The sequence below is a fragment of the Daphnia magna genome, linkage group LG2, assembly GCF_020631705.1.
Source record: "Daphnia magna isolate NIES linkage group LG2, ASM2063170v1.1, whole genome shotgun sequence".
Classification (NCBI taxonomy): domain Eukaryota; kingdom Metazoa; phylum Arthropoda; class Branchiopoda; order Diplostraca; family Daphniidae; genus Daphnia; species Daphnia magna.
This window is the reverse complement of record NC_059183.1, coordinates 17,400,336-17,426,791: the sequence shown is the minus strand read 5'-3', so window position 1 is coordinate 17,426,791 and position 26,456 is coordinate 17,400,336. Positions and strand designations below refer to the sequence as shown.

The window sequence follows — 26,456 nt, the reverse complement described above, 5'->3', positions numbered from 1 at the left end:
AAGCGTGATGAGAACACGTGTTGCGTTTTTATTGTTGCTTCGGTCTGTACTTTTTTTTTCCAGCTAGGCTACTAGATAGAAGCCGACGTCACTATCCACACTTTCTCCCGCAACGTTCCTGTTCAACCAACCATTGACAATTGCTTGTATTTTTAACTGTATCAACGAAAACTTTAATTTGCTGCAGTCCAACGGGAGACATTTAACGAATTCTTTTCATATGAATCTTACGTGTTATTGTTGGCATATTGAAACGTGAAATTCGGTTTCTACTTATTTTGAGAACTGTTAGGGAATTTATTTAAATGGTAGCATTGACTTTACGAAGACTCCATCGGAAGTGGAGGCAAATGTGGAGAAAATAAAAGCCTTGTACGAGTTTCACAGTAAAAATACAAGCTCTCGATGCGGTAACAGTCGGGTAACAGTACAGGGCAGCAGTGTGGAGCATGTAGTGGTTAGACAGAAATCGATTAGTGTTTTCAAATTCCAGTTTTTGGTGGGAAAGCTCATGCTACAGCTGTTTCCTCTTCATGTTAGAAATTTAGTTCTCTCCTATCGCCCCATTTTTTTCCATTTCGTTCAGTTGTGCTCTGTCGCTGTGGCGTACGCTATGTAGCCCAAGACGCACTAGACGCGCAAGAGCTCTCCCGTAATCGACCCAAAAAAAATAAATAATTACATATTTTATGTGGGATATGAAGCTCCTGGCCAGTACAAGCAGTACAAGCAGTTCTATCCCCATTCAAATATTCAGTACTCCTTGAATTTGGCTAAACATGGAGAAGACAACAATGCCAGTAGTCAATTTTAACATGTTCTTCTCATAAATAACTTACTTTCACCACTTTAGTTAGAGAGCGCGCATCATTTTAAAATTGTTTTTGTGTGTTGGTGGGTTATAACTTCAGGTAGCCCACACGAAACCCAATTCCTCCCCAGTCAGCCCGTGTGGTTACATAAAAAAATTAACTACAGGGTAAAATAGATTACATCAAGCATCCATCCCTAACACATTTGTCCTAGTAACCTAGTTTGTTTTGTGATGCGTTAATTTTTGTGGCGTAGCTTTATTCTAACATCTCTATCCTTGAATAGTTAAGAGTACAAAGGCATTATCTTCCTTTAAATGGGAACGGTGTCTTCGATTATTCTGTCGCGTCATCAGAATTAAATGTTCTGGCCCTTTGGTAACTTGCAATGTCCTATATTCTTCGAAAGAAAGAGACGAGATAAAATGCGCCGTGTAACTCAATGCTTTCGGTCGACTCCGAAGGTAACAAACAAGATAAAACGAAGAGTATTTTCAATTGTCACTATCCTTTATGTAGATATGAAAATGAGTGTCATGTTATCGTCATAACTAAATTGAACGTTTAACTTGACTCATCTCGGCAACCACTTTCACCGAGTCTAGTCGGCTATATACGGTCGGCTATTCAAAATAAAATGCATACATGATATTTTAAGGACGTGGACATGTACGAACAAAAGCCTTTGTCCTTTGATGCAAATATTCATGTGTAATGGTAAAATAATTCTATTAACAGCAAAAATCTTCTCCCGCTTTTGTTTTGGGAGCTAGCTACACAAATAAGTTTTCCTTTTCGTTTCTAATCGAGTAGGTTATATCGTTTTCTCTCTTCAGAATTCGACGGAGTGGATCAAATTGCTTACCAAAATATCCGAATTGCTACATTGGAATTTGGTATGAACAAATCGGGGTCTTTCCTATTAGGAAAGATTATACACCAAGCCCATCCAGTGCGTGAGGAAAGCTGACGCATATCCTTATTTTTGTGTAAGCTTTTGAGCATCTCAAAGGTAAAACCTTAATTTATACAAGTTTAGGGAAATCCCCAGCCTTGACACGCTTTTCACTGCTTTCACCCCAAACCCTTTGCAAGGAAAAAGGTATATCTCATCATAAAATACTAAAAAATAAACAAAGAATCAAAACAAAGAACCCGGTTTTCAGATGAAGAAGACCTTCGTTTTCGTTAGTCTAAACTGGAAGACATTTTTAGCTGACTATCTCTAGGCACAACCATATAAATAATTACATGTGCCTGCAACTCATGACGATCACGCAAAAATGGAAGGCTGTTTAAAACCTTTATTGTCTCCGCTATAATGAACACTTAACTTTTAATAATCTCGTTTCTCTCGTCATATTCTCTCGTCATTTTCATTTCTTTCATATAGACGCTACAACTTCTTTAACTGCAGTTTAAGCACAAAAGAATTCAGTATTTTATCTTCAAAGAACATTCCCTTTCTCCAGAAAAACCAATAGCCCCAGACAAAAAAAAAAAAGAGAAAAAAAAAAGAAAGGTATTTTCTAAATAGTAAATTTTTTGTGGTCGACCCTTTTATGGAATGGCGGATCAAGAAGGCAAGATGACCGTTGATAACAAGAATAAGCATTTCCCTTCTTCTTTGCTGGAATTACCTTGACCTGATAAAACATAGAACTTATGCAAACACACGTCTAATGACCGGAGAGAACTCACGAAGCGGATTTGAATAGCTTCAAAGGTGCCCTTAGTATAAATATTTCCAGAAGGTGGTGAGCTTTTGTTATTGGATGGTAGATTTTTGATTGACGTTGAAGCAACAACATTAAGACGCATTCACGTAAATTCTTGTGCTCTGAAATGTGATTCGAAACACTGTGCTAGAATATATACGGCTCTGGTTATCTATCCAGACAAACGCAGGAAGCATGTTGGGAATAACTGTCTCAGCGCTTTCTCTTACAAGACCGGTGTAGAAAGTTTAATGCGCAGGTTTTCTAACGTTGTTCTATTTTTCAACAAGCACGCATGCACATACGACTTTTTAGGGAAATAAAACCTTAAAAAAAAATAATAATAATTAAAAAACTCTAGCTCATAAGGAAAATCTGGTTTTTAATCGCCTAGGAAATATAGGGATTTGTAACGAATTTATTAATTGAGCCAAAATTTAAACCTTTCCCTTTTTCTATTTCCCGGCAAACAACATGCAAAGACATAAACGAAAGTGTAAGCGTAACAGTAGAACAAATCTACGAGCCTTCCGAAACTGGTAGGAAACAGTGCTGAGTATTCGACGAACGGCGCAGCCAGCAGGTTTTCTCTTCTATATAGCTGTTTCTAATTAGAGGATAACAAAGGCTTCAACACAAATACGAATAAGGTCACAAATATTTGATTTTTTTTTTCTTCGTCGAACTCTGGTTATTATATGCGTATCTATCTCTTTAAACTCAGATGCTTGAGGACTTCAAAAATGCAGAGCGGCCGAAATTTCTCAAGCTCCTAACGGCGAGTAAGGAACAGGAGAAGAAAATCAGACGTAGTAGCAGTCGAATGGTGTACAATCTAAAAACGAATGAAATAAATGGGTGTCACCGACGATTGTTTCACTTTCATAATCATACCTTTGTAGATTGCTTCTGGCAAGTGGTAGGGTGCTGGGATCATCTTTAAGAACAAAACGACGGGCGCCAAGAATGAAAGTTTCAAAATAGCTTTTCCATTCTATCTCGCGGACATCGATGTAGAAAGTTTTCTCTGTCCTCCGCCGACATCTCGTTCAGCAAGCGAATGGGGTTGTTGCTGATGAATCGCCATTGATGCGTTGTAAAGAATTCCAAACACGAAAAAGCCTTGTTTGCTTTGGCATAAAGCCGCACCTGTACGGCGGCAAATCAAATAGAGAACGAAAGGAAAAGGTGAAATTTCTATTTTCGAAAACACACAACTGTTGACTGTATACCCATCGAGCGCGTTTGCCGGTCATGGAGCTGTATAAATCGAATAGGTGGGCGGGTATGGTGTGGAACACAACCTCGTTTGCTTTGAGCCACAAGTCGTTGATTGTGAAATAAGCGCTAGGATACCACATCATATCCTTTGTAGGGAACTTCAACCACGAATCCAAAGACCAACGCTGAAGAAGACCCCAAGTGAGTGGGTTTTGATGGCCAGTGGTACAGCTGTAGACGGTGACGTTATTCGGCCTGTTTTGCCATGAACATGTCAATTAATGTTTAATTCTGTTGTTGAGATGCAAAGCCAAACGTGGGCTAAGTGTTTACCTTCGTGTGGCTGTGTGCCAAGCGGCGGCAATCATCAGATTGATCGGGTAGTCCACGGGAATGATGTCGCTGACTAAATCAGCGTTAATTTTCATGACGCGAAAGAATCCTTTTCCAACGGCAGCGATCGTTCCTAAATACAACTCGTTTGTCAATATCAAAGGTTACTTACAAAAGACGTGCCGATAAATCTTTTTTACCTGTAGCTCCATTCATATTGTCAACCCAACCGGGAATGGGTTCTTTCAGCGCTGCTGTCACGATTGATGGCCGCACTATTGTCAAAGGAACGCTTCCGCATTGCTGTTCGAGCAGCTGCTCGGCCAATGCTTTTGTGTAAGTATATGTGTTTGGACAGTTCCCCAGTAACCTGACGTAATTAATTACGGTGTTAGCCAATTTCTTTTCTAAACAAGTCTCAGCTGTAACCAGCTCTTACTCTGTCGCAATGTTTTTCACCACACTGTCTTCGAGACAGTCTAGTAGTTCGATCAGTTTTACCGGATTGATTTTCGAGTGATAAACCTCTTCCCTCATTTCTTCTCGATCAAGATTGTTGAAAGCAGTTGATACATGCACAAAAGCCTGTAATGTAATTAAGTTTTACTAGTTAGTGGTATGCAAAGGGGGAATTGGCAAGCTAAAGAGTTAGTGAACCTCAAGGCGTTTCATTTGTCGGCAGATTTCAAGCAACTGCATGGGCCCTTTAACGTTCATTTCAAGTGCTGCTTTGAGTTCTTCATCGAATTTGATGGTGGCGGCCGAATTGAAAACGACAGAAACGTTTTCAGTCAATAGTCGCAAATCGGATGGCGAGAGTCCGTACCCTGGAAAGGTAACGTCACCTTTCACGGCTGTAACTTTGGTCATAACATTCGGCTGCTGCCTCCTGACTTCATCAAATATCTACAATAAAAAAATTGCATCGTTTGTTGAATTGTTAATTTGCCATTTAGTTTTTTTAAATAAGCCATACTTGGTTATTAATCAGTTCTTGAAGACGGTATTCGACACTTTGGCCTTTTGACGGTCTCATCAACAGGTAAATACGCTCAATACCAGGACACGATCGTAAAAGCTTCTCCACTAGCACTTTCCCCATGAAACCAGTCGCTCCGGTGATGAAAACAGAGCGACCTTTGTAGAATTCTACAATACTGGAATGCTCCATTTTTTGAACTTTTTATTTTTTGTTCTCTTCTTGATTAATTCGAACTTAAACGACACGACTTTTTTTTTTCCTTGTCAATATGACATTTGAGTTCTCGGTCTTTTAAAACAGATTCCGCAATGTGTAACGTAAAAATTGGACTGCACGGAGCGACAAAGCAACTGACTTATCCCACTGAAACGAGGTCGATGAGTATGGATGAGTAAGAACAGAGGGCGAGAAACAGAACCGCTTCTCTAAGTAAGCTGTCGTGAATTGAAGACTACAGCTTTCGCCTTTCGCCTTATATATTTCTCCTTGTTTTCTAACCTGTTGCTCAATGGCCATGCATGCCCCGAATAGAGGCAGTCCTAGCCCGACAAAAATCTCTGTATAGTATTTTTCGGGAGTGGAGGGGCACGCGTGTCTAGCGCATGTTGGTTTTATGACGGTGATATCTCTTGGTGTTTCCTCCTTTTTTTTTCTAGAAAAATCAAATAAAAAGCTAAAGGGATACGGCTGGAAATCGGGGCGGAGTACGCAGTCGAAGTGAAAGTATCTTTTTTTTTTTTTTCTATCATTGTTTGTAGACATGGCCAAGGTGTTGATGTCAAGGCTCAAGGTAAGTATATTTTTTTCTTTGACCACATACTTGCTAAACCGCCGAATCATCCATGAATTAAAAAAGAATGTGTATACAAACTGGTTATATACATATAAGATAATCATTTTTTTTCTCATGCGCTATTAAACTGCGAGGCGTGAAGCAGTCTCATTCGAAGCAGAAACAATCATTCACTCAGTAAAAGTTCACGTCGTCAGTACCGGTCAGTACCATGCACGAGCATCAAACTGTAGAAAAATTGCGTAATGGCAATCTATCTGTGTGTTTCTATGGCAGGACAACAAAATAACAACCAAAAATGTTTTTGTTTCTGGTTTTTTTACGAACCTACAGACCCAATTCCATAAATATGTGGGGAAAAAAAGGTAAATAAATAATGCATGGGGCAGTGCTGGGCACATGTAAGATACTGAAGCCAAATTGGGCGGATGGGACTTCTAAAAACGTAGCCCACGGGCAAGAATCTCTCTTTCAAATTTTGCTTTACGACAGCGACGACAAAGCAATCTGTGGTGGAGACTTTGCTGTGTTATTAAATTGCATAAGTGTCATCCGGTTACGAACGTTACAGCAACTAGTCATGTCTCTGATTTGTCTTCGCGGCCTCATATTATTCGCAACAAAACTTTCAATGTGATTTATTACGTCGTCGGGGAATGAAAAGGGAGAGAAAGTTTGCACCTGAAGAAGAAGATTTCTAAACGTATTCTAAAGTAACTATTCGTCAGCAAGTTTCCACAGTAAACGTCTAGGTGTAAAACATTCTCCTGCATACCTAAAAATGACGCAGTAAAGCTCTCAGATGACATCATGGGAAAACACTTCGCGATAGGTACGGAGAAAGTCAACGTTAAGATTTTCTTTGATAGCAGAGAAAGGTATATAATACATACAGGATGTTCTACTAAATGCAACTGCTTATGGCTTATTCGGGATTTCCCTGTTATTACTCCCCCAAAGGTCGATGCCTACCACAAAAGAGACTTGTTATACGGTATATAATCTTGCTTTATTTCGGCTAAAGTTGGACAAAATTTACTAGGAGGGTTTTCAAATATTTGAATGTTAGCGACCACTTCCATCAAAAAGTTCAACGACTCTACCTGAACAGTTATCGGTCTCGATAAGAAAGTCACACAAGCCTATTATTGACCCGAATCCTCGTTTGACGATAACAAGCTTTCCTTCTTACTTTAACAAGTACACAATGAATAGATCCTACTTTCCAAAATCTATTAACAAACAGATGCAAGTTTGGAAGTGAACCCGTGTTTAACCAACAAAGTGAACCGTAAACAAAGTTTGGATAGTTTAGGTCTACGGAATATTTGAAAAGCTCAAAGTCTTAGTCAACATTCTGGTGACCAAGTAGAAAGAAGTTTTCTGCAGTTCTGGAGCGCTACAGAAACGCGCGTGAGCCAACAATTCTGGTACATATTGCTAGCCAAAACCTCACAAACCTTTGATTGAATCAATCAATAGATTTAACTAAATATTTGCGATGCTTCTTATTGCTATCCAAGTATGTCTGTCTTGTCTGATTATCTATACCAACACAATATCAATACAAAAATTAACAAATTGTACGGCAACCAAAACTTGATTGATAAGAATATAATCATTTATTATTAAAACAAAGTTTGGCATCGCTCCGTTCAGCACTTTTTGAGAATTAACCATAACGATTGTAAGAGAGACAGTGATGAAAGCGACATACCCCAAATGTTTTACCCCATAACTCCATAACAAAACAATCTCCCAAAAGAAAATCAAGTAAAAGATAAGGCTGCACAGTTGAACGTGGTAACGTCCATCATAACTTTGTGAAAAGTAATAAATTTTATTGGTCAAACAAATTTTATTCACCTACTTTCTTATTCTTCCTTCGATGAAGTGACTTTTGCTTTTTCCTGCCATGATGAGTAATTTCGCTGAATTCCCATTGTTGGCTACGTGTAGGTAAGCTCCATGCAGCGACTCGAGGTGCAAAGTCCGTGGCCTCCCTACCTTGAGCCCGCAAAACGTTACTTGTGCGATCGTTGAACAATCCCCATTGTCCACCAGGACTTAACACAATATTGTCATCAGTGTCATTTTCATGTAAAGGAGCTTCGTCAGCTGCTATCAAATTCGTAGACATATGCGTCTCTTGTTTAGTAAGCGATAACTGAGCTTCTTTAACTTCCTCGGTATCAGCCGTGCCAGCACTCTCTGTTTCTTTGCATGGAGTATCTGCGTTTTCTGGCTCCTCTATCTCAATATCCCAGCTTTCAGGGACATTTTCGTCGTCTTCCACTTTAGTAGCGACAGGTGGCTCAGGTAGCAATTTCAGCTTAGGAAACAATGGGTCGTACACGGGGAATGCGGTCTCCAAAGCCCAGATGGAAGTCGGTTTTCGGCTTTGGAGTTGGCCAGACGATGTATTTCTATGTAAAAATTTGAATCCCGCGTCTCCCTTATTTGCTATTTTTCAAGTTTCACACAAAGGTCAAATTACCTGAATGAAATCATACTGTTTGTCGTAATAGCGGGAGAAAATATGCTCGTTTTTTACGCAATGCATTGCGTACCAAGAGTGCATCAGAAGTTTAGGAAATCGACTGGTCCAATAGTCACAGTACTCCTCTGGATTCCGACCCATAACTCTTCGGACTTCTTCGGATACTTCGCGGTAATGGTTTTTCTATAAGAATTTCGAAAGTCATGACATGTAATGCTACTCTCTTAGCAAGTATGTACCTTATTTCGCAAAGCTCGCAACAGGTCTCTGACTGACCTTCCTTGATACGTACGATGCCTCCGTAGATCCTCCATTACGACATCCTCTAGATGGGTTCTCCAACTACCACGAACTACGTCATGCGCTGCTCGTTCTAAACTTTGCAAAACGGCACTTTCCGTCGAGTCCTTTTCTACGCGGTCAGACACGTCTTGAAAGAAGGCCAAAACTTTCTCTTTTGCCCAGAAAATCGGATGCTTGAGAATTGCCCTAGCCGGCGGGCGTTCCAACGGGTCTGTGCTGAGCATCTTTTCAATTAGCGTATGCGCCGAAACGTTGGAGAGAAGAATACTCAAATCATAATCGCCACCGAGAATATTGGCTTGCCTTCGTAGCACGTCGCCAAAAGGATGTTTACCTTCCAGAAGAATTAAATCGTTAAGTAACTCGCTTTGAACTACAACGACAGGCCACAAACCTTTGGATAAAACGTAGAAAAAGACTAAACCCAAGGAGAAAATATCGACGGCACAGGTAGTTCGTTTAGCATTTTCTTCTATCATCATTTCTGGTGCAATCCAACCTTCCGTGCCAGCGACACCAGACCGCCTTGAGAACGACATTCGACCAATTTTCAGTTTTTTGCACAACCCAAAATCAGAAATCATGGCTCGAATTTCTCCTTTAGCGTTGGGGGTAGAAATCAGAACGTTTGGAGGCTAGAAAACGAGGAAAGTTGACTAATCACAACACTAAGATGGAAGATCTGAAGATTACAACCTTGATGTCCCTATGAACGATATCAAGAGAATGCAAGTGTGCCAATCCTGCCGTAGCATGCCGGAGGATAGTAACCCCATCAATGGGTATAGAAGCATAGCGTCCCTCTACGTAGTCTTGCAACGTGGCTTCGCACAATTCCAGCGCTATGTACCTTTAAACGTGTTCGCGGTACAGTGTGAAATGAAAGTATACAAATAAATACTTTCCACAAAGACAATCTTACTTGAATTGCCTATCCTGTTCCGTGCAAAAATAGCGAATAACGTTCGGATGAGCATCTGATTCGCGAAGGAGAGCTACTTCTCGATCTGCTACCATAAAACATTCGGGCAACAGCCGCTTGACTGCGACATCACGACTGTCGTATAGCCCCTTATAAACGAAAGTTCCATCGCAACCTTTTCCTAAGATCTCTGCCGGGTTGAATAACATCTTTCCAACCTGCAGAAATATGAGGATTAATATCCAATTCAACTAGTTGAGAAAATAAAATCTATGTCACAATACCTGAACAAAGCCATTTTTTAGTTCCACTGCTGTCGAGAATTGAATGTTCTCTCGCTTTTGGCTGAATGACGCGTCTCGTTGGCTTTCCTTTTCAAAGGATTTCCAAACGCTTCGTTTAAACGCGCCAAGAGAAAATGCGAATACGACAAGGATAGGAGCAAATGCTGCAAGTCCATATAACACACTAAATCCAAATAGACTGGGAAGCGCCGTATCTTCGTCAACTCCTTCTCCGTCAGTACGCTTCCCATCAGTAGGATCAGGATCACTTTTCGCTTGGTCTTCTTCCGCTATCTGCAATGCAGGATTCAATCGCCCAGATTCCGGAACTTTGTAATGTCCTGTAAAATAAATAGAAATATTTAAGCCTGAATTTCAGGCTGTTTTTGTGTGTGTGTTCAAGTGGCATTCTACCGAAAAGCGTTATAGGTGCTTTGGGGTTGTTGAATGTGTTGTCGTGATCTGCCCAACCGATTTTCATGTCAGATGGCAATCGGAGATTGACGCTTATAGGACTTTTGACTGTAGGTGAGGTACCAGATGATGTTTCGGTCGCTTCGGTGGACCGATCTGGTCCCTCTAGAAGAAGTCGTCCAGTTTGTGAAGCGACAAACGTGGTGCGGTCGTCTACCAGTGATGGAAAGGCATACAAGCCATGTTTATATTGCCCAATGTATAAGGCCTGGCTGTTAAAAATTCGAAAAAAATTAGACTAATATGCAGTATAATTTTTCCGGAAACCTGTATTTTTGTCTGGAGATCTTACAAAAGTTTGGTGTCCTCTGTAATTCGCCGTTCCTGTTCTGACGTTTCTCTGAGCTTCGATGCAAGGTTTTTTAAAGTGTCTGTCGAGAGACTGGTGAAAGGTATCGGCATGAGCCCAATACTGTCATACGGGTTTGAAACGTCATGAATTAAGCTATACATCCCCACTATTGGGACTATTAAAGTCGTTTTGCCAAAGCAAGTCCCCAGAGTGTCTATCTAGAGTAAGAATTTTTCCTGTTGAACTGGTGGTAAAATGAGCCAGGTCATATTCCTGGGGATCTTGTTGTCCAAGAGTTGATGATGTGTAATCAAAGTATGTTACATTCCAGTGTCTTTCCTTAGTCCTACTGTCCAATAAAATCAAAGAATACTCTGTCCTTCCTATAAAAATGGAAGGCCCCAAGGGTTTATTGCGGGGACAAGCAGCTTCCAAGCCCTGAAAACTTAAAACTTCCTGTTTTTCTCCAGTAAGTTGATCAATAACAAACCATGTGTCTAACTTTTTTCCCATGTACAACATTCCATCACTACTTTGAGATGGACTAGCTGAAACAAGTTCTGGAATGGTAAATGGTAACTTTGTTAAGGCTTCTGCACCACTATTTCCCAACATGTAAAGGGAGCCATCTTTTGGATCAGGTAACAGATTAAATGATTTCGAGAGTTCTTTAGAGAGTTTGATGACAGGTTCATCTTCCAACATCCACTTCACAACTCCAGTTCGTTTGTTAATTGCTATTAGGTTCCCTTCCAATGTTGACACTAACACCAAAAGATCGTCCCGTATGAATTTTGATCCTACGATTTCTCGTGGAGTATCTATGGGATCTTCTTCCAAGAGCCGCCCACTTTGGTTCTCACAACTCACTTGGTAATGGTGGTAAACAATGAACGAAACGAACCAAAACAATTCCCAACGAGCCATATCTTTGTTGTGTATTCGGACATGGAGCACTACACCCGATCGCAAATCTGTTTACCAACTTGATTGCCAGGACAGGACCAATAAACTTGCGCAAAGTGGCTACAGTAACAGAGAGCGATAACTTAACTATTCATGTGTTTCTACGTGTTGTCAGTCATGTCGTCATTTAATTGGGAAATGTTTTGGATTTAAGCCATCTAACGGCCAATGCTTCTTCTAAAACACAAGGAGCCTCCTTGTCCATAAGATGGCGTGGACGTACTTTTCGTTCCACCAGGAAATTTGAGTACCGCGATTTTAAAACTATATTGGTAAATGAACCATAGAGCTCAAACCTTGAGAATATGGTTCTGGATTTGCTTCCGCCGTAGCATATTCCTTTCTCCAGATTTATGCCAACTGTCAGTCGAACAGCCTTTGCTCGACAATCAAGCGTTAGTTTCGGACGATGTGGGGAAAGACTTGGAGAAAAGCTTCAGCTTTTATCTTTTCTCTAGAGACTTTCTATTCCTAAAAGGAATACCTTGTGGTTTAACAAAAACTGACCATCGTGGGTCGTTGAGACTACTTTTTCACACAAAAAAAAGTTCCGCGAAGGTCAATAAACGGTAGATCGACCCTTAGATTCAACTTGAACTTTATGGCTGACCAGAATTTTCAGTTAAGATTTCGACTTCATCCAGAAGGAAGGTAACACATGAATTTCGCATATCGCTTTCACAATCAAAAACATAGCTATTACGTGAGTCTAGGAATCGGAAGGCTTGAAGGCCACAAAGTGTTGCCATGGCATCCGCACCGAAGTTGCAACCGTCCAATTGTTTAATGTCGTTCTCATGGTTTAATACTTTTGCGGGTTCTATGAGATCATAGCTCTAGCGAAACACTTTTAAAGCGTTAGTGCGTATAGCGTATAGCGTTAAGAAATCAGACCCTCAAACTGGGATGGAAATTGCACGTTTTAGCTTGCGCACTTGATTCCTATGCAAATGTCGAACTCGAGCCATAGAAAAAAGGGCTGTCGTTCTTCCCCAACTTCCAGTATTTTTTATCTGCGTAGTTTTAGATATTTTTTCTTGTCTTTCCCTTTTCTTCTGTTTTTACGGTGGTGCATAAGGAAATGATCACCCTTCCCTCGCATATGACACCGCAGGGTTCGTGTTGCTTATCCCAGCGTTTCTCCAAGATACATTAGAAATAAAAATTTCACCATTGTGGTTCGCCCATAATTCCCTTTTTTCTGGTTATATCTGGTTGCTCTGATGCGGTAACTGAAACGTCTACTAACAGCTAGTAAAAATATATATAAAAATAAATATATAAACAGTAAATATACAACAGAATGCGTGTAATTCTAGAAGGATGCTACGTGCCCTTCAAACTTCGTCCAGAAAACGTCTTGGAACTTGATTGGCTAGAATTTAATCGGTCGAATGCCGACGGCTACCTGACACCGCCCCCCTCGTCGTCTCCACCGATTCATATGCTGTGCTCGACTTTTTCAATTCAGTGCAATTCATTCAGTGGTACGGCTATTATCTCTCTGTATCTACACGAATACAATGTGTTCGTGATCTACCGTTGTGTCTACAATACATTCGTTGCTGGAAGAAGGAAAGGATTATTTTTATACGCAGGTAGACAGTTGTAAATTTCGAAACTTTTTTGTGCTTCAACGCGTGCGTGGTATCAAAGTTTTATATTTGCCGCTTTGTCAGGACAACCAACGGTTTGCTTCCGCCATGTGATCTGTCTGATAAATGAATATTACCTTTACATTTTCTTTTAAACGTTTTTCTGCACTAAATTCCTGTTGGGATTTAATGGTTTCATACGTTTACTTTATTGCGGTAAATGCGGGCGTTAACAATAACTTCTCTCTGAGGATGACATTTGGTTAGTAGTCGAAAACATGGATGGCTTATAAATCAGAAGTTTTCTGTTTTTATGTTTAGAAAAACCATGGAAAACCTGTTAGTTCAGCGAACTTTAATTTATTGTCAAGGGGGTGTATTAAGTGTGCGTTGTGCCTGCTGAGAACAGGCGTAAACAGTGACACGAACAGCTTCCTTGGAACAGCTGTTTCGGGACCAAGTACAGAGAAAACGAAAACTAGTGGAAATTTCAAGGGGTGTAGCATTTACGGCAAAGAGCAAATACGTTCTGTGCAAGTCATGACGCGATGTTTTTATTTAAAAATTTTTAATCACGAAAACCTTGAAAAGCATTGAGTGTAACCGAGTGTAACATCCCATTTTTGGCGTCATCTTGCATGATTACGTTCGTAGAAAAAGAAGGGTAACTCCCTTTTAAACCCTGTAAAGCACCTTACCGGCCAGACCACATCCGTAGATCACAGGATGTTGTTGTAACTGGGGAAAAAAAGTCCCCTATTCTTTCACACTATTACCGCTAAGAAAATTTATAGAAGGGCGTTTTTTCCACACCAACGATTTTAGTGTATATTACCAGCTTATGAAATGTTGGAAATACACATACCCTAGCTGCCTCTTAGAAAAGCAGAATACAACTGCTGCCTTACATTTAAAAGACACAGATAGGGATTTTCCCGCTTAAGTTAATGGTCATCTCCAATAAGTTATGGAAAGAAGCCAAATAAGGTGGAATTTCAAACACATTGTATACATAACAAACTCAATTGAAACTATACTACCTTCAGCCCGTCTGTTACTTTACCACAACCATGTTATAAACGAATATTACACGTAGTCTTTAAAATGAAAATTAACAATTCCGCACACGTTCACAACCTCGTGAATAAAACGTGCGTCCTTTGACGCACCTTTTACGTCCGAATACGTAATTGAGCGGTGAAGTGTGTGCTTATCGTTGATACGTGCACAGCTGGCCGTTTTCGTAGATGGTTTATATTATTTTTATTCTCTAGGTTTTGCCAGATTCTAGTTGCAGTGACTTTTTGCCCTTCGTAGGTACGCAACGTACGCGCGAGAATATCTAAGTGTTCCAGCCAAACAAAAACATTGAAATGGCCGAATCTAACATCGTCAAGTTTTACGAAGATCGCTCAATTTTTATCACTGGTGCAACAGGATTTATGGGGAAAGTTCTTGTGGAAAAATTGCTACGATCATGTCCAGGTATCAACCGCGTCTATGTTTTGATGAGACCATCCAAGGGTAAAGAAGTTACTGTTCGCATAAAGGAACTTATAAGCAATGAGGTAACTAAAAATTATCTCTAACTTGCTTTTACTAGTTCTGTAGAGATGTCGATTATAAAGAAGGATTCTACACTTTTGCTTTCAATGTGATGTGGTCCCGGAAGCGGATAAATGAAAACGTTACTTTCATTACAATTTTCTTAAATAAATTACTCTAGCATACTTGCATTCGAATTCTAGATGAAGCTAACTGAACAGAAGTTGTAGACACACAGTAATAACAAAATAAATTTGTAGGTATTTGATTCACTCCGAAGAGAGCAATCGAATATGCTCGAGAAAATTGTGGCCGTAACAGGAGACGTGACTCGAGAAGGCTTTGGGTTATCGCCATCGGATTTGAATTTGCTCATTGAAAATGTTTCTATAGTCTTTAATTTGGCCGCAACAGTAAGGTTTGATGAAGAGCTCAAGGATGCCCTTCAAATGAACGTCAAAGGCCCTAGGTACCTTCTCAATATTTGCCGCAAGATGAAACATCTGGAGGTAAATAATCTACAACACCTGACTGCTTTATTATTTCCATATCAAACGGTCATTCTGTGGCTCGTTTGAAAAATTTCTAAAACCGTCATCCTTGATCATTGTGCCCTAGGCCTTTGTCCACGTCTCGACGGCCTTCAGTGTCGTCGACCGACCAGAAATTGACGAGGTCATCTATCCATCTGCGATGGATCCAGTTAAATTAGCCGAATTCATCGACGAGGCCGATGCTTCACTTCTTAATGGCATTACCAAAGAGTACGTATGAAACTTCAAGAAACCGTTTCTATCATATTCAAGAGATTACGATAAACTTTGTCAAATAGACTTGTTGGCCCATATCCAAACACCTATACCTACACCAAAAAGTTAGCAGAACAAATTTTGGAAAAGGAATGTGGTACCGTTCCGCTAGCAATAGTGCGACCGTCAATTGTCACCGCAGCTCTTAGAGAGCCTTTTCCTGGCTGGATAGATAACTTAAATGGTCCAACAGGATTGATTGCTGGTGGAGGAAAGGGATTTATTCGAGTATTTAAAGCTGAGAGTCCTGACCTGATTACTGACCTTATTCCTGTCGATTTATCAATCAACCTTATGATTGCAGTAGCCTGGCATACAGCCACGCATCGGTAAGAATCCATGTAGTTTAGTGTTGTCAAGGTTTGACAAAATTTTGCTGAACTCTTTAACTTGTTGTATCTAAAAGACCAGCGAATTCATCAGTCTACTTTAGTTCGACCAGTTACGACAATCCTATAACTTTTGGCCAGTTTGAGACCTTTACTACGTTCGCCTGGAGAAAATATCCAACTAAAGATATGCTCTGGTATCCGGTACGTCTAATTATGTTTCATATACTTGTACCGCATAATTCATTTAAAATGTTTGACATCTAGACATCGGAGATCACAAATAAGAACTGGTACTATCAGCTCAATGTTCTCCTCTATCATATTATGCCCGCCGTTTTAGTTGACTGTTATGCTAGATTTATGGGCCAGCGTGCAAACAGGGTAAATAACGTACAATTCTTTCGACAAGTTTTTTAAAATGAACTTTACTTTCTTTTAATAGGTTCGCTTGTACAAAAAAGCTTTTCGCGCACTATCCGCGTTCGATTTTTTCTTTAGTAAACAGTGGAAATTCGTAAGTAAGAACTCGGATGGGATTTGGTCAACATTGTCAGCGAGAGATCGTCAAACATTTTACTTTAATGTTCGTGAAATTAACTGGCACGCGTACTTCGAGACCTACATTTTGGGAATTCGTCGATTTATTCTCAAGGATGACATCAGTACTCTACCAGAAGCAAAAAAATGTGACAAAGTATATTTACGAACAGTCTTTTTACGAGTTTGCTGTGTCTAACTCCTCTTAATATACATTTAGGTTGTATTTACTACGGAACTGCGTACACATGGTCTTTTTTGCAGCTTCCATCCTCGGGTTTTCAGCTGTTTTCAATTTTTTCAAGTTCCTTCTGCGCGGGCGAGCCATTGCAATAAGTGATTTGTAGAACTAATTTGTATACAAATAAACAGCAAAGTGCTAATAACATACGTAAGCTCATTGTAAATGTTGCCTCATACCCGTTTTGAAAATAAATTTAACTTAAATGAAGACAGCCTAATTTGTATGTTCAATACAACTTAAAATTAATTGATTACAAAAAACGCCTGAACTGCCACTTCCTACCCGGGTAGTCACCAATAAAAAAATTTCATAAACCGGGATTTTATGATAAAAATTGGCCAACCTCAACGAATATCTGATGATGTGATGAATGATGATGATTGATAAAGAATTAAAGATGATTGATTGCATAATTGCATTGGTATTTCGTATTTGATCAATGAAAAAAGACTCCCCCCCGTAGAACTGGCATCGCTGTAGTTGTGCTGTCTAGTTGCAGACGAAGCAACTGTTGATCAGTATTTTGGTTTTTACATTTTAGAAATGGAATTTCCAGAAAACATTCCGGGATGCATATTAGACGAAATTGCTCTAGAAGGACTCGAAGGACTGACTATTTCCAGTTTGTATTAATTCAAGATAGTTTTTTTCCGAAATGACAACTTTTTTTAACGATTTCTTGCAGCACTGTGGATCCGATTAACTAAGCGAAAGAATTTCCCCATTGCCTTAGATGATCAATCTAAACGCTTCATCTGGAAAATTATTTGTAAAAATGATGCTGTTGAAATGTTCAAGTTGGCGGTTCCCAGGCCTTTATTGATAGACTATAATCGATATGACAACCTGGATCCAGAACTTGAAATCATTTGTGAACCTGTGAGACAATTGGTTTCAAATATGCAAAACTTTCCCTCATTCCTTGTTTAATGATTGTAGGAAACTCTTCCTGAAGACATTTATCCTGTTGCCGCTGTTGAGGACAAAGTAAATGGAATACGAGGATCATGTGCCACATACAACACAAGGAAAAATATCACTCCAGAAGCAAAAACTCTTAGTTTGGAAGAATCAGTCTCAAAGTACAAATCAGTAATGTGTTCTTAATTACCTCATTTTCACAATTTTTCCCTTTATAGATATGGTGAACAGCTTGTTTTAGTGGCTTGCCAAGCAGCAAGAAATGTTGCCTTGGCTGGAGTTCAAACTGGTGTTTTGGAAACTCTTGCAATTAACTCCTACATCATGCTAGAAAGAATTGGTAGGTCAAGGGAACATGGAGATGTAACTCAGGGGAGATATGGTCTCAGCCGATTGAATATTCCACCAAAATCTGCCTTTTACTTCAGAAAGAGGTTGTTAGCAGATGGTCTCATTGTGAAACAGGTAGGTTGAACTGCTAAATTTACAATTCAGTTTTATGTTCTTAAAATATCTTTCCTAGCCTATTTCAATGAGAGTCAGCAATCGAAATGTACTTGGAACACTTCTTCATTTATCACGATTCTACAGCCTAAGACTACCCAAATTACTTTATTTGATCAAGCGTCTCATACAGATTCTAAAGGTAATTGTTAAAATACTGCAATATGCGGATACAAAATCTGATAACATTTGCATTGTATAGGATTCTCCTCCTCATTATATGCTTGATTATCCAACGATAAGAACCAAGCTAAGCACTTCTCTTCAGCTTAAAAAAATTCTTGCGGCAAGTGAAATGCGACAATATGCAGTAGTGGAATCAGTAAATTACCTTCTCTAGTTAGCGATGAATTTATTTTACATCTTTATCGTTTTTTGCATTTCCAAGGTACCTTATCGATTTTATTTCCCGGACGCTACGATAAAGGGTATTAATTGTAATACAATCAATAGCACATTGTAATACCAACAGAATTACTGTTCAAAGATTGGAAAATGCGGAATTGTGACAATGAAAAACAAGTAAAAGTTGTCCGGCTAATCGATCCAAGCATCGATCCTGAGGCTCTATTTCAAGGGGATGAAGCTCCTCCAGATGACGGGTCTCTTTACAGCGAAGGTGAAGAAGAAAGTTCGTCTTCTGGAATTTTGTCGAATGCCGTCATCCAACGACACCATCATTCGATTGTACAACAAGCTTATGCATTCGTGGAAGCAAGTGGATCCGAAGGATTGACACAAGGAGCTTTAGCTGAGCAACTTGGCCTCAGTCAGCTTGATGCACGTTCAACTATCCGTGTACTGTCTCGTCTTATGATGGTACACTGTGTTGTAAAGGAAGTGAAGAAAAATCGTGTTTTTTTGTAAGATGAAAAAAACATCTGCCTATTGTGGAGTCTCGTTTAATTTCTGTTTAATTTATAGGTATGTTTCGAAAAATCATTTTGGTGCCAATGCTATCAGAGCACAGTTCGAACAAGAGCAGCAAAAAATTAAAGGACTAATGCAAGTCGGCAATGAATCTGTTACCGATTACAATCAAACAACAACTTCAACCCCATCCTTAGCATCGTCTACAAATGTACAATTGGAGGTAAAAAAATATAAAAAAAAGTAAAAGGATTCGTATGATAGCCATCAATTTGCCATGCGTAGCTCAACTACTAGTATATGGATACAATTTTTAAATTTATTTATGCAGAAAGATGTCACTTTGAGGGAAGAAGAGGTCGCGGAGGATGATGGACTATTTCGACCAAACGTCCCACGAGGAATTTTAGCTGAAGGCGAAACAATTTCCGATTTAACACATCGTAGCCTAAGACGAGTAAATATTATTCTGGAAGCCATTCGCCAGCATTTGGTGATAGAAGAGATTGGTGTTTTACTTAGGGTATGCCGCATTTTCGAATTTTTTTGTTGATTTTAATAGAAATCTAAATATTCATTTACAGCTAGTTACAGCTGAAGAGGCTAAAGAAGGTGTTGATGCTCGAATGGACAGACGATCTCTAAAACGATTGCTAGCCCGCTTATCAAATGAAGGGCAGCTGAAGAATATGCGAATAGTTCTTCGGTATAATCAGTTTTTCCTTGTTAGTTATTTCATCATTTTTGATTTTTTTTTTACTTGAAGGTGTGGCGATCGTGAGCGTGCTCTCAATTTCATCTGCCAACCTGGTGTTGATCAAAACAACAGTGTTATTCGTTCGGCAATCGACCAAGCCAAGATGAAACTTTTTTGTTTATCTAAACATAAATATAGTCGTTCGACTTCTGCGAAACCTGAAAAGTCCCAATTGAAGAATGAAAAACTGGAATTTAATGATACGTCAGTTCAGTTGGATCCATCTCTGTGTGACAGTGTCAAACAGGTCAAAGAACAATTGCTTAAAGGCCAAGGCCAAGGAACGAAAAGGTAGTAGCTGCAGTGATCTCCCATCTTCATTTTATGTTTCATATGTTTTTTTAGTTTTCCTTTCAAAGTTGTTCACGCCACCAACAGTGGACGAGTGTACGGCACTGAGCCTAAGTGCATCCGCGTGAAAGAAATCCATACCCTCTTATATTATCTCGTGTATGGATACGATGGTGAATTGTTCAGTGATCAAGCTCAGGCGAGGGAAGCGCTCAGAAATGAAAACCCCATTCTTGAGGGCGTAGACGATGAAGCATTTGAAAATCTTCCAGATATTTACAAGGTATCATAAAGCGATAGATACGTTATGTATTCCTGTGTTGCATCCTAACACAATTTTTTCGTTGTCATCTTTAAAGACTAAATTAGGTTGGCAGACGTTCATCGAACCTCTGCCGGCACACAGCGGATGGCCTTCCGGATGGTCTTTTCTTTGCGACATACTTTTACGATTACCTCTTTCAATTTTCCTGAAAGTGGTTAACATCACCTATCAAATTGAGGGGCTCGAAACCTATCTCAAACATCCGATTAAACAATACGTGCTACTTAAACACCTACCAATGGATATACGGCAAGGTCTTATTTATGCTCGGAAGTATATTTTTAGTGTCCACGAAATCATCACAAATATGGTTTATCTCGGACTTGCGCAATTTGGTCCACATAGCCTTAAGGTAACGTATACAGCTAGCTGTTTATTTAATTTCTGCTAGATATGCTAATACTGATAGCATTTCTTGTATTGGATAAAAAGGAAAAAGATCAAGTCTTCATTTACTTGAACCGGAAAACCACTATAATGGATACAACTACCTCTAACCCTGGATATCATCATATTACACGTGACATGGAATATGAGAAGAAAACTTTTATTTTTGAATCTATGGAAGACGTGGAAAAATACTGGTAATGCACTAAATTTAATTGCTTATAATAAGAGACATAATTCTGTCATAGCTGCTATGCTGAAATTTCTCTACCAAAGCCTAGTCCTTGCATTTTTCTTCTAATGATTGGTACCACTTTGCCTCCATCGCACAACAGGTACGAAGTTTGGACCATTTGTTCCAACACTCTGTTAGGCAGTGTCAGCACGGTAGCCGGGCAAAGCATAACTCTAGAAATGTTAAGAAAGAAACCCGCCATGATTGAAGCAATGCGAATGCGTGAGCCACACGAAGCGCCGCTTTTAGATACAGGAGAAGTCCCTGGCGATCATCTGGGCGCTGCAGGGTTTGATTCTGCCTTTTTCGCACACTTGAAAGTACAACAAATATTACATTCATAAGTAAAAAAATTTTTGGTTAAAAACTGGTTATGCGTTTTTTCAGAGAAACTGGACATACAACAAGGCGACGACGATGATCAACAGGTTGGAATTGCAAGTCAAGAAAACAGGAACTGGAGGTAAAGCAGACAAATCACCGCAAACGAAAACTTCCAACCTAGCCGCCGCTCCGGGCCGCCTTGCCAGTTTAAGAGACAACGCTATTCGATTTACTCAGTGCACCACGCAAGATGGAACAAATTTAACAATTCCCGTAACATTGGTGGACAACGCAAATCCTACCAGAGGTCAAAAAAGAAAGCGACATGATAGTAAAAAATCTTCTCCGACTGTCGGTTGGTCAAAAGTTGGTCCGAAGAAGACAAGAGGTATTCCCTTATTATTCCTTGCGGCATTCAGGAATTGTTTATTATCCGGTTAATTTTCATTTTCAGTCTCCACCAAACCTGCGTCAAAGACCAGAGTAGTCAAACCTCGTAAGCAAAAGGGTCCACGACGGCCTTATTACGATGAAAAGGACAGGCAAGCTTTGCTTCTGATGCGTCGATTACGAGTAACGTGGTCAGCCATGGAGGACAGCTTCCTTCTCATGTGTAAAGTACGTAGATAAATGCATATAAGCTGTTTTTACTGCTTTTAGCAACTAATTCACTGAGGGGCAGGCAATCAAACCGAAACAGACTGAATTGATTCTTTAAAAACTTTCCTGTAGGTCGCTGGTACATACATCCACGGAAGTTTACGCCATAGCGTACCCTTCATTGTTGTACGTGATTGTCTCCATGAAACTTACCCAGAATCTCGGAATAAGACCTCACGGGCTTGCCAACGCCGAGTAGCTTACATGATGCGAAACCCCACCACAGAGTACCAAGTCGTAAACGCTTATCAAGAACTTGAGCAGGATCCCGAAATTGAGGCGGTTTCAGGTGGAGGACCAATAACTAAGGAGGATCGAAAACATGGGGTCGAAAAGACGGAGGAACTGATCGTTACCAGGTACATAGTTGTGTAATGAACGTTTTTTAAGACAAGCATTTAGATTTGTATACTCAATTGTGATGTAGATTTCGAAAGCTGCTTGAGTACTTGAAACCCCGCTATTCACAAGGAGGAAATTCTAGTGCTATACCTGGCCTAAAACTGCCTGATACTATTGAAGAATTCCACCAGCAGTATGAGTTGACGTACTCGCTTGCAAATCTGCGACACCGTCGACCTATTTTGGAAGTAAACAACGTGGTGGACGTAAACTGCAATGTGGTCTACAACGTTATTCACAGTTCAATGTGCACGACGGAAGACAAAACAGCTTGGGGCTTTCACCTTTTCAACATTTATCAACAGTATCCTGATAATCTGGTCCGCTCAACTCTTGCCAAAATGAAAAATGATATGATGATCGCACAGCGAAAACGCTCTCTAGTCAGGTGAGAAAAAAATTGCAATGTTGCTTAAGTTACAGGATAATAAATTTCGTATTTTTTCAGGAATAAGAAGTTTTCTGAGATGCCATTGAGTGCAGTTCCATATAAGTTATCAATTACATACATCCATCTTTTCCTCTCGCGATACCAGTACCCAGTTTTCCATCGTTCCTACCAGCGTCTACGTTCCATTATAGCTGAAAAGGAAAAAGTTCCTCAAGACAACCAAGGTACCGCGTTAAAAATGGAAATACGACCTTCGATTACTGATTTATATTATGTTATGTTCGGCTTTGCTAGAAGACTGGTCCGGAGTTGAAGTCAGCCGCATTCACGAGGGGGGAAATGCTGCTATGGTAGTCTCACTTTTTGCTATTGGCATGGCTCGATTTCGCTTTACCATTCCAGAACAAATCATTATCTTTGATCCTAAACTGAAGGTAACATATATTATCTTGATAACTCAAGATAAATCTAGTTAAAAAAACGTTAACATAGGACCATCCTGAAGAGTTCGATAATCTGATTAAACGTTACAACAACTGGGTCAAAGATGTCGACGCTGCAGCCCAAAACGCAAGCAAAGAAGATCGAGCACAAATACAACGGCGTCGATTAGGCATGACTTCAGCCGCCGCATCCAATGCAGTTGCCGCAATCCCAAAACTAATGAGTACAACAATGATTATGGACAATGAAGAATCTAACCAAGCTCCGACTGGCACTAGAGGAAGCAGTGAAAGCGTATCTACCTTAAGCATGGACAGAACCCAAAATCAGTTGATAATGCGGACCGCCTCGCGAATTGGTCTTCACATGCTACGCGAAGATATGACGCAGGATTCTCAATTACCTGGTCAGTCGGCGCCGCACATCCAGCAGGAACATTTCGTCATTAACTCTTGCAAAGTATTCGTCGACGTGATTTTACCGGAATCTGAGCATGAGGGTTGGCTGTTCATAAGTCCTAAGAAGAAGCAAGAGATTATTGATTCCATTCCTACCACCGTTCCTTTCGCCGATACTGTTTCGGAGCAATCATTTTTGGATCTGTATGATCAACATAAGCTCAGCCAATCCGTAAAACAAGATGCCATCAGAGTATTGCAGTTGATTACGAGTAAGAAAGAAATGGGCATCGTAGTTTCAGAACTGCCATATATAGTAGGAAGCCTCAGCGATTCATCGTGCACGTTGGACCAACACATCTCTTTCATGGTGGACAGTCGTGTTATACAAAAAGTCGGCGTTGTAGCCCAGCGGTTTGTTGCAATTCAGCATATCGATCCATGGGTTATTAAATCATTTCGGTTGCTGAGAAGTGGAAAAGAAAAACTGGAGCCGTTTAACAGCGCCCACATGGTAGCCAAGCAAAATGATGATAAATCTGAACCAAAGGCTCAAACAGAAGAAGTGAAAATCTCAGTGTCGGAAGAAATCAGCAAAGAAGAAACAAGTTCGATGCCAGCTGAAACTAAAGGAAACGCAGGAGAGTCCCAACAGCAAAGCCAAATGGAAGAGGAAATGGAAACTTGCCAACCAGGAGAAAGTCGAGATGAAGGAACAACATCAGTTATTCCAGCTGGCACCGTTTCAGAATCTGCGAATGAGGTAGTCCCTGGCCGTCGAAAGCGAACGCTCCCGTCTTTTCATCATTCTTCCAAGAAATCACGCACGGTTGATAGCCTAGGATCAAAGTAAGTTGCCCATGTTTTAGTTTCAATACTTGATTTCCTTTCACAAGTTTATTGTTCGTTGTAAATATTTAAACGCATGTCCACTTAAACAGTGATCGCGTCGACCTTTTAGTAATGGTCAAACCGTGGGTCAAAATCGACGGAGGCCTCAATCGACGTGTTCTAGATCGCTTGCTTGGAGGTTTATTATTTTGTTCTATTTATTTTGTGCAGTTCTGTTTATACCTAAATTGTCTGTTGTCCGTTTTTTAGGTCTACTTTCTCATGTGCTTTTAAAACCTGGATCCAACATGGGACAGTTGGCCGAGCGTTTCCATCCAGCACTACAGCCGTTTCAGACTAGAGAACTGTTGGAGGTATAGAAACACATACAGCTATTGAGATATTTTTATATTATGTTATCCGGGAATTTACTTTGAATTATTAGCTATTGGAAAAAATTGGATGCGTGGAATTCTATGGCATCAGGAAGACGGGCAAAGCGGGACTGTTCGCTGCACGCACCACACTCGAAATCGGTAAGTTATTATTCAAGTAGATCAATCTGATGCCTTTATCCCAAAACATTTTCAATTATAACTTGGTGATTTCCGTTTCAAGTTCCTCTCGATAGATTTGCAAGGGATCAAGACATCTATGTTGACCCGAAGAGTGAAGCCATTCTTCGACTGGGTGAATTCATCGGCGAAAAAAAATACGAGAAAGATTACATCCCCAAATGCAGCTGTCACAACAACGTGGAGACCTAAAAGACATTCTAGTTTATCGAATAAACATTTGTTTAAATGGTTAATTTGAGAGGCAAGAGAATCTCCGAATGCAAGAAGAATTCCATGTAGTTTTTCTGTTCTTTTTCATTTATTTCCTCTATTGGATTTTCCTGTTGAATAAACGCCAGTCATTCGTCCCTCATCACCATGTATAAACCCTTTGTTACCCTTTTTCGTCCTTGTTTCTATCATTAAAAGAACAAATTAATTAAAATGAAAGAAAGAAGAAAGTGATTGAGGATGAAAAGGGAACACGTCGTTGGTCATGCTGTTCGTAATTACGTTCCATTCATTACGCAAAATGTACATCGTTCTCGAAAATTGTCCTTGATCCCGCTACGCCGGGAAGATGAAATGACTCGTGAAAGTTTCTCGCGAACTTCGTGTGTAGATAATTACTTTATGCCATTAGGTAAGCAAAAGGTCTTCGCCTGACCGTGATTTTTTCGTGGTGGTCAGCTTTGAATAATAGCTTATAATTGCCTGCGCCACGCACGCAAAGGCTGCCATTTAGTTATTCATGTCATCATCCAATAAGAATTCCGAGTAGAGACTAGGGGCCCTCGCTCTGTTCGGGAAGTTCCCGATAGGGTTGGGCTGTAGTTGCTCTTGAATCGCGGCAACCGTATATGCTCTGATTACACTCAATGGCTCCCGCTGTTCGCGAATTTTTCGATAGAGTTGGAGAAAAAAGAACCACTCAGTATAATCAAAACTGACCGCTAATTTCGATTAAGTAAATGGTTTCCTCGTTATATTAGCCGATTTTAAAATAAACGAAAATAAAGTATTGTTACCACCCCAACTTTATATTTTGTTGTTTACGTTAATTAAAAAAAGTATAAGGCCAATTGAAAAATAAACTTGATTTCCGTGATTAGCATTCAATTTGAATTGAAATCATGTATTTTAAGCTAAAGTTGAAATTTGGCAAAAAATGAAAAAGAGGAAAGGGCTTCCCACTTTTGTCAAAATTGGCAAAACACGACATCTCTTGAAATTCTCCAAAAATCACACGGAATAATCGAAATTGAACGCTGATTTTGATTTAGTCATTTGTTTTCTCGTTGAACTAGCCATTTTAAAAATTAACGAAAACAGTGCTGTTAGCGCACCAACTTAATTTATGGTTTTTAACAATTAAATAGAAAACTATTAGACCAATAGAAAAATAAACCAGATTTTCGTGATTTTTATTGAATATTGAATCGGAATCATGTATTTTAAGCCAAATTTGAAATTTGGCCAAAAATGAAAAAGTGGGAA

At 39.8% G+C, this 26,456-nt stretch overlaps 4 protein-coding genes and 1 long non-coding RNA gene across 6 annotated transcripts; 3 read left to right on the top strand and 2 right to left on the bottom strand.

The window, feature by feature from the left end:
• Positions 1 to 2,966: 2,966 nt before the first annotated feature.
• LOC116916575 (putative fatty acyl-CoA reductase CG5065) lies at positions 2,967 to 5,511 on the bottom strand. The gene is given in 9 exon segments (XM_032921835.2): positions 2,967 to 3,365; positions 3,425 to 3,555; positions 3,557 to 3,679; positions 3,763 to 4,006; positions 4,085 to 4,217; positions 4,285 to 4,454; positions 4,524 to 4,669; positions 4,742 to 4,990; positions 5,061 to 5,511. Coding segments are annotated over 9 exon segments (1,506 nt in total). The 5' UTR covers positions 5,256 to 5,511; the 3' UTR covers positions 2,967 to 3,250.
• A 160-nt stretch (positions 5,512 to 5,671) lies between these two features.
• On the top strand, positions 5,672 to 7,443 carry LOC116916576. Its single transcript, XR_004390689.2, has 2 exons — positions 5,672 to 6,737; positions 6,820 to 7,443. It is a non-coding gene; the product is annotated as an uncharacterized LOC116916576 (long non-coding RNA).
• A 15-nt stretch (positions 7,444 to 7,458) lies between these two features.
• On the bottom strand, positions 7,459 to 11,740 carry LOC116916573 (serine/threonine-protein kinase/endoribonuclease IRE1). The gene is given in 11 exon segments (XM_032921833.2): positions 7,459 to 8,236; positions 8,238 to 8,285; positions 8,357 to 8,542; positions 8,599 to 8,996; positions 9,057 to 9,297; positions 9,359 to 9,512; positions 9,585 to 9,802; positions 9,869 to 10,209; positions 10,283 to 10,554; positions 10,635 to 10,807; positions 10,809 to 11,740. Coding segments are annotated over 11 exon segments (3,303 nt in total). The 5' UTR covers positions 11,562 to 11,740; the 3' UTR covers positions 7,459 to 7,717.
• A 1,203-nt stretch (positions 11,741 to 12,943) lies between these two features.
• LOC116916574 (putative fatty acyl-CoA reductase CG5065) lies at positions 12,944 to 16,869 on the top strand. The gene is given in 10 exon segments (XM_045169477.1): positions 12,944 to 13,198; positions 14,513 to 14,763; positions 15,001 to 15,249; positions 15,359 to 15,504; positions 15,573 to 15,878; positions 15,956 to 16,082; positions 16,146 to 16,262; positions 16,324 to 16,562; positions 16,564 to 16,575; positions 16,639 to 16,869. Coding segments are annotated over 9 exon segments (1,518 nt in total). The 5' UTR covers positions 12,944 to 13,198; positions 14,513 to 14,568; the 3' UTR covers positions 16,766 to 16,869.
• Positions 16,870 to 17,133: 264 nt separating this feature from the next.
• On the top strand, positions 17,134 to 25,332 carry LOC116916571 (general transcription factor 3C polypeptide 1). Of its 2 annotated transcripts, none has more exons than XM_045169476.1 (27): positions 17,134 to 17,284; positions 17,348 to 17,541; positions 17,602 to 17,744; positions 17,802 to 18,048; positions 18,107 to 18,229; positions 18,290 to 18,409; positions 18,476 to 18,515; positions 18,575 to 18,950; positions 19,012 to 19,180; positions 19,289 to 19,480; positions 19,542 to 19,663; positions 19,724 to 20,005; positions 20,060 to 20,288; positions 20,365 to 20,682; positions 20,763 to 20,914; positions 21,053 to 21,272; positions 21,340 to 21,664; positions 21,731 to 21,894; positions 22,009 to 22,295; positions 22,364 to 22,726; positions 22,787 to 22,953; positions 23,027 to 23,163; positions 23,222 to 24,420; positions 24,513 to 24,601; positions 24,673 to 24,776; positions 24,848 to 24,938; positions 25,021 to 25,332. In XM_045169476.1, exons 1-27 carry the CDS (start codon positions 17,206 to 17,208, stop codon positions 25,167 to 25,169), a joined length of 6,081 nt encoding a protein of 2,026 aa, XP_045025411.1. In that variant the 5' UTR covers positions 17,134 to 17,205; the 3' UTR covers positions 25,170 to 25,332. The 2 variants fall into 2 exon arrangements, with proteins under 2 accessions (XP_045025411.1, XP_045025410.1); XM_045169475.1 differs by having other exon boundaries at positions 23,024 to 23,163.
• The last annotated feature ends 1,124 nt before the right edge of the window (positions 25,333 to 26,456 follow it).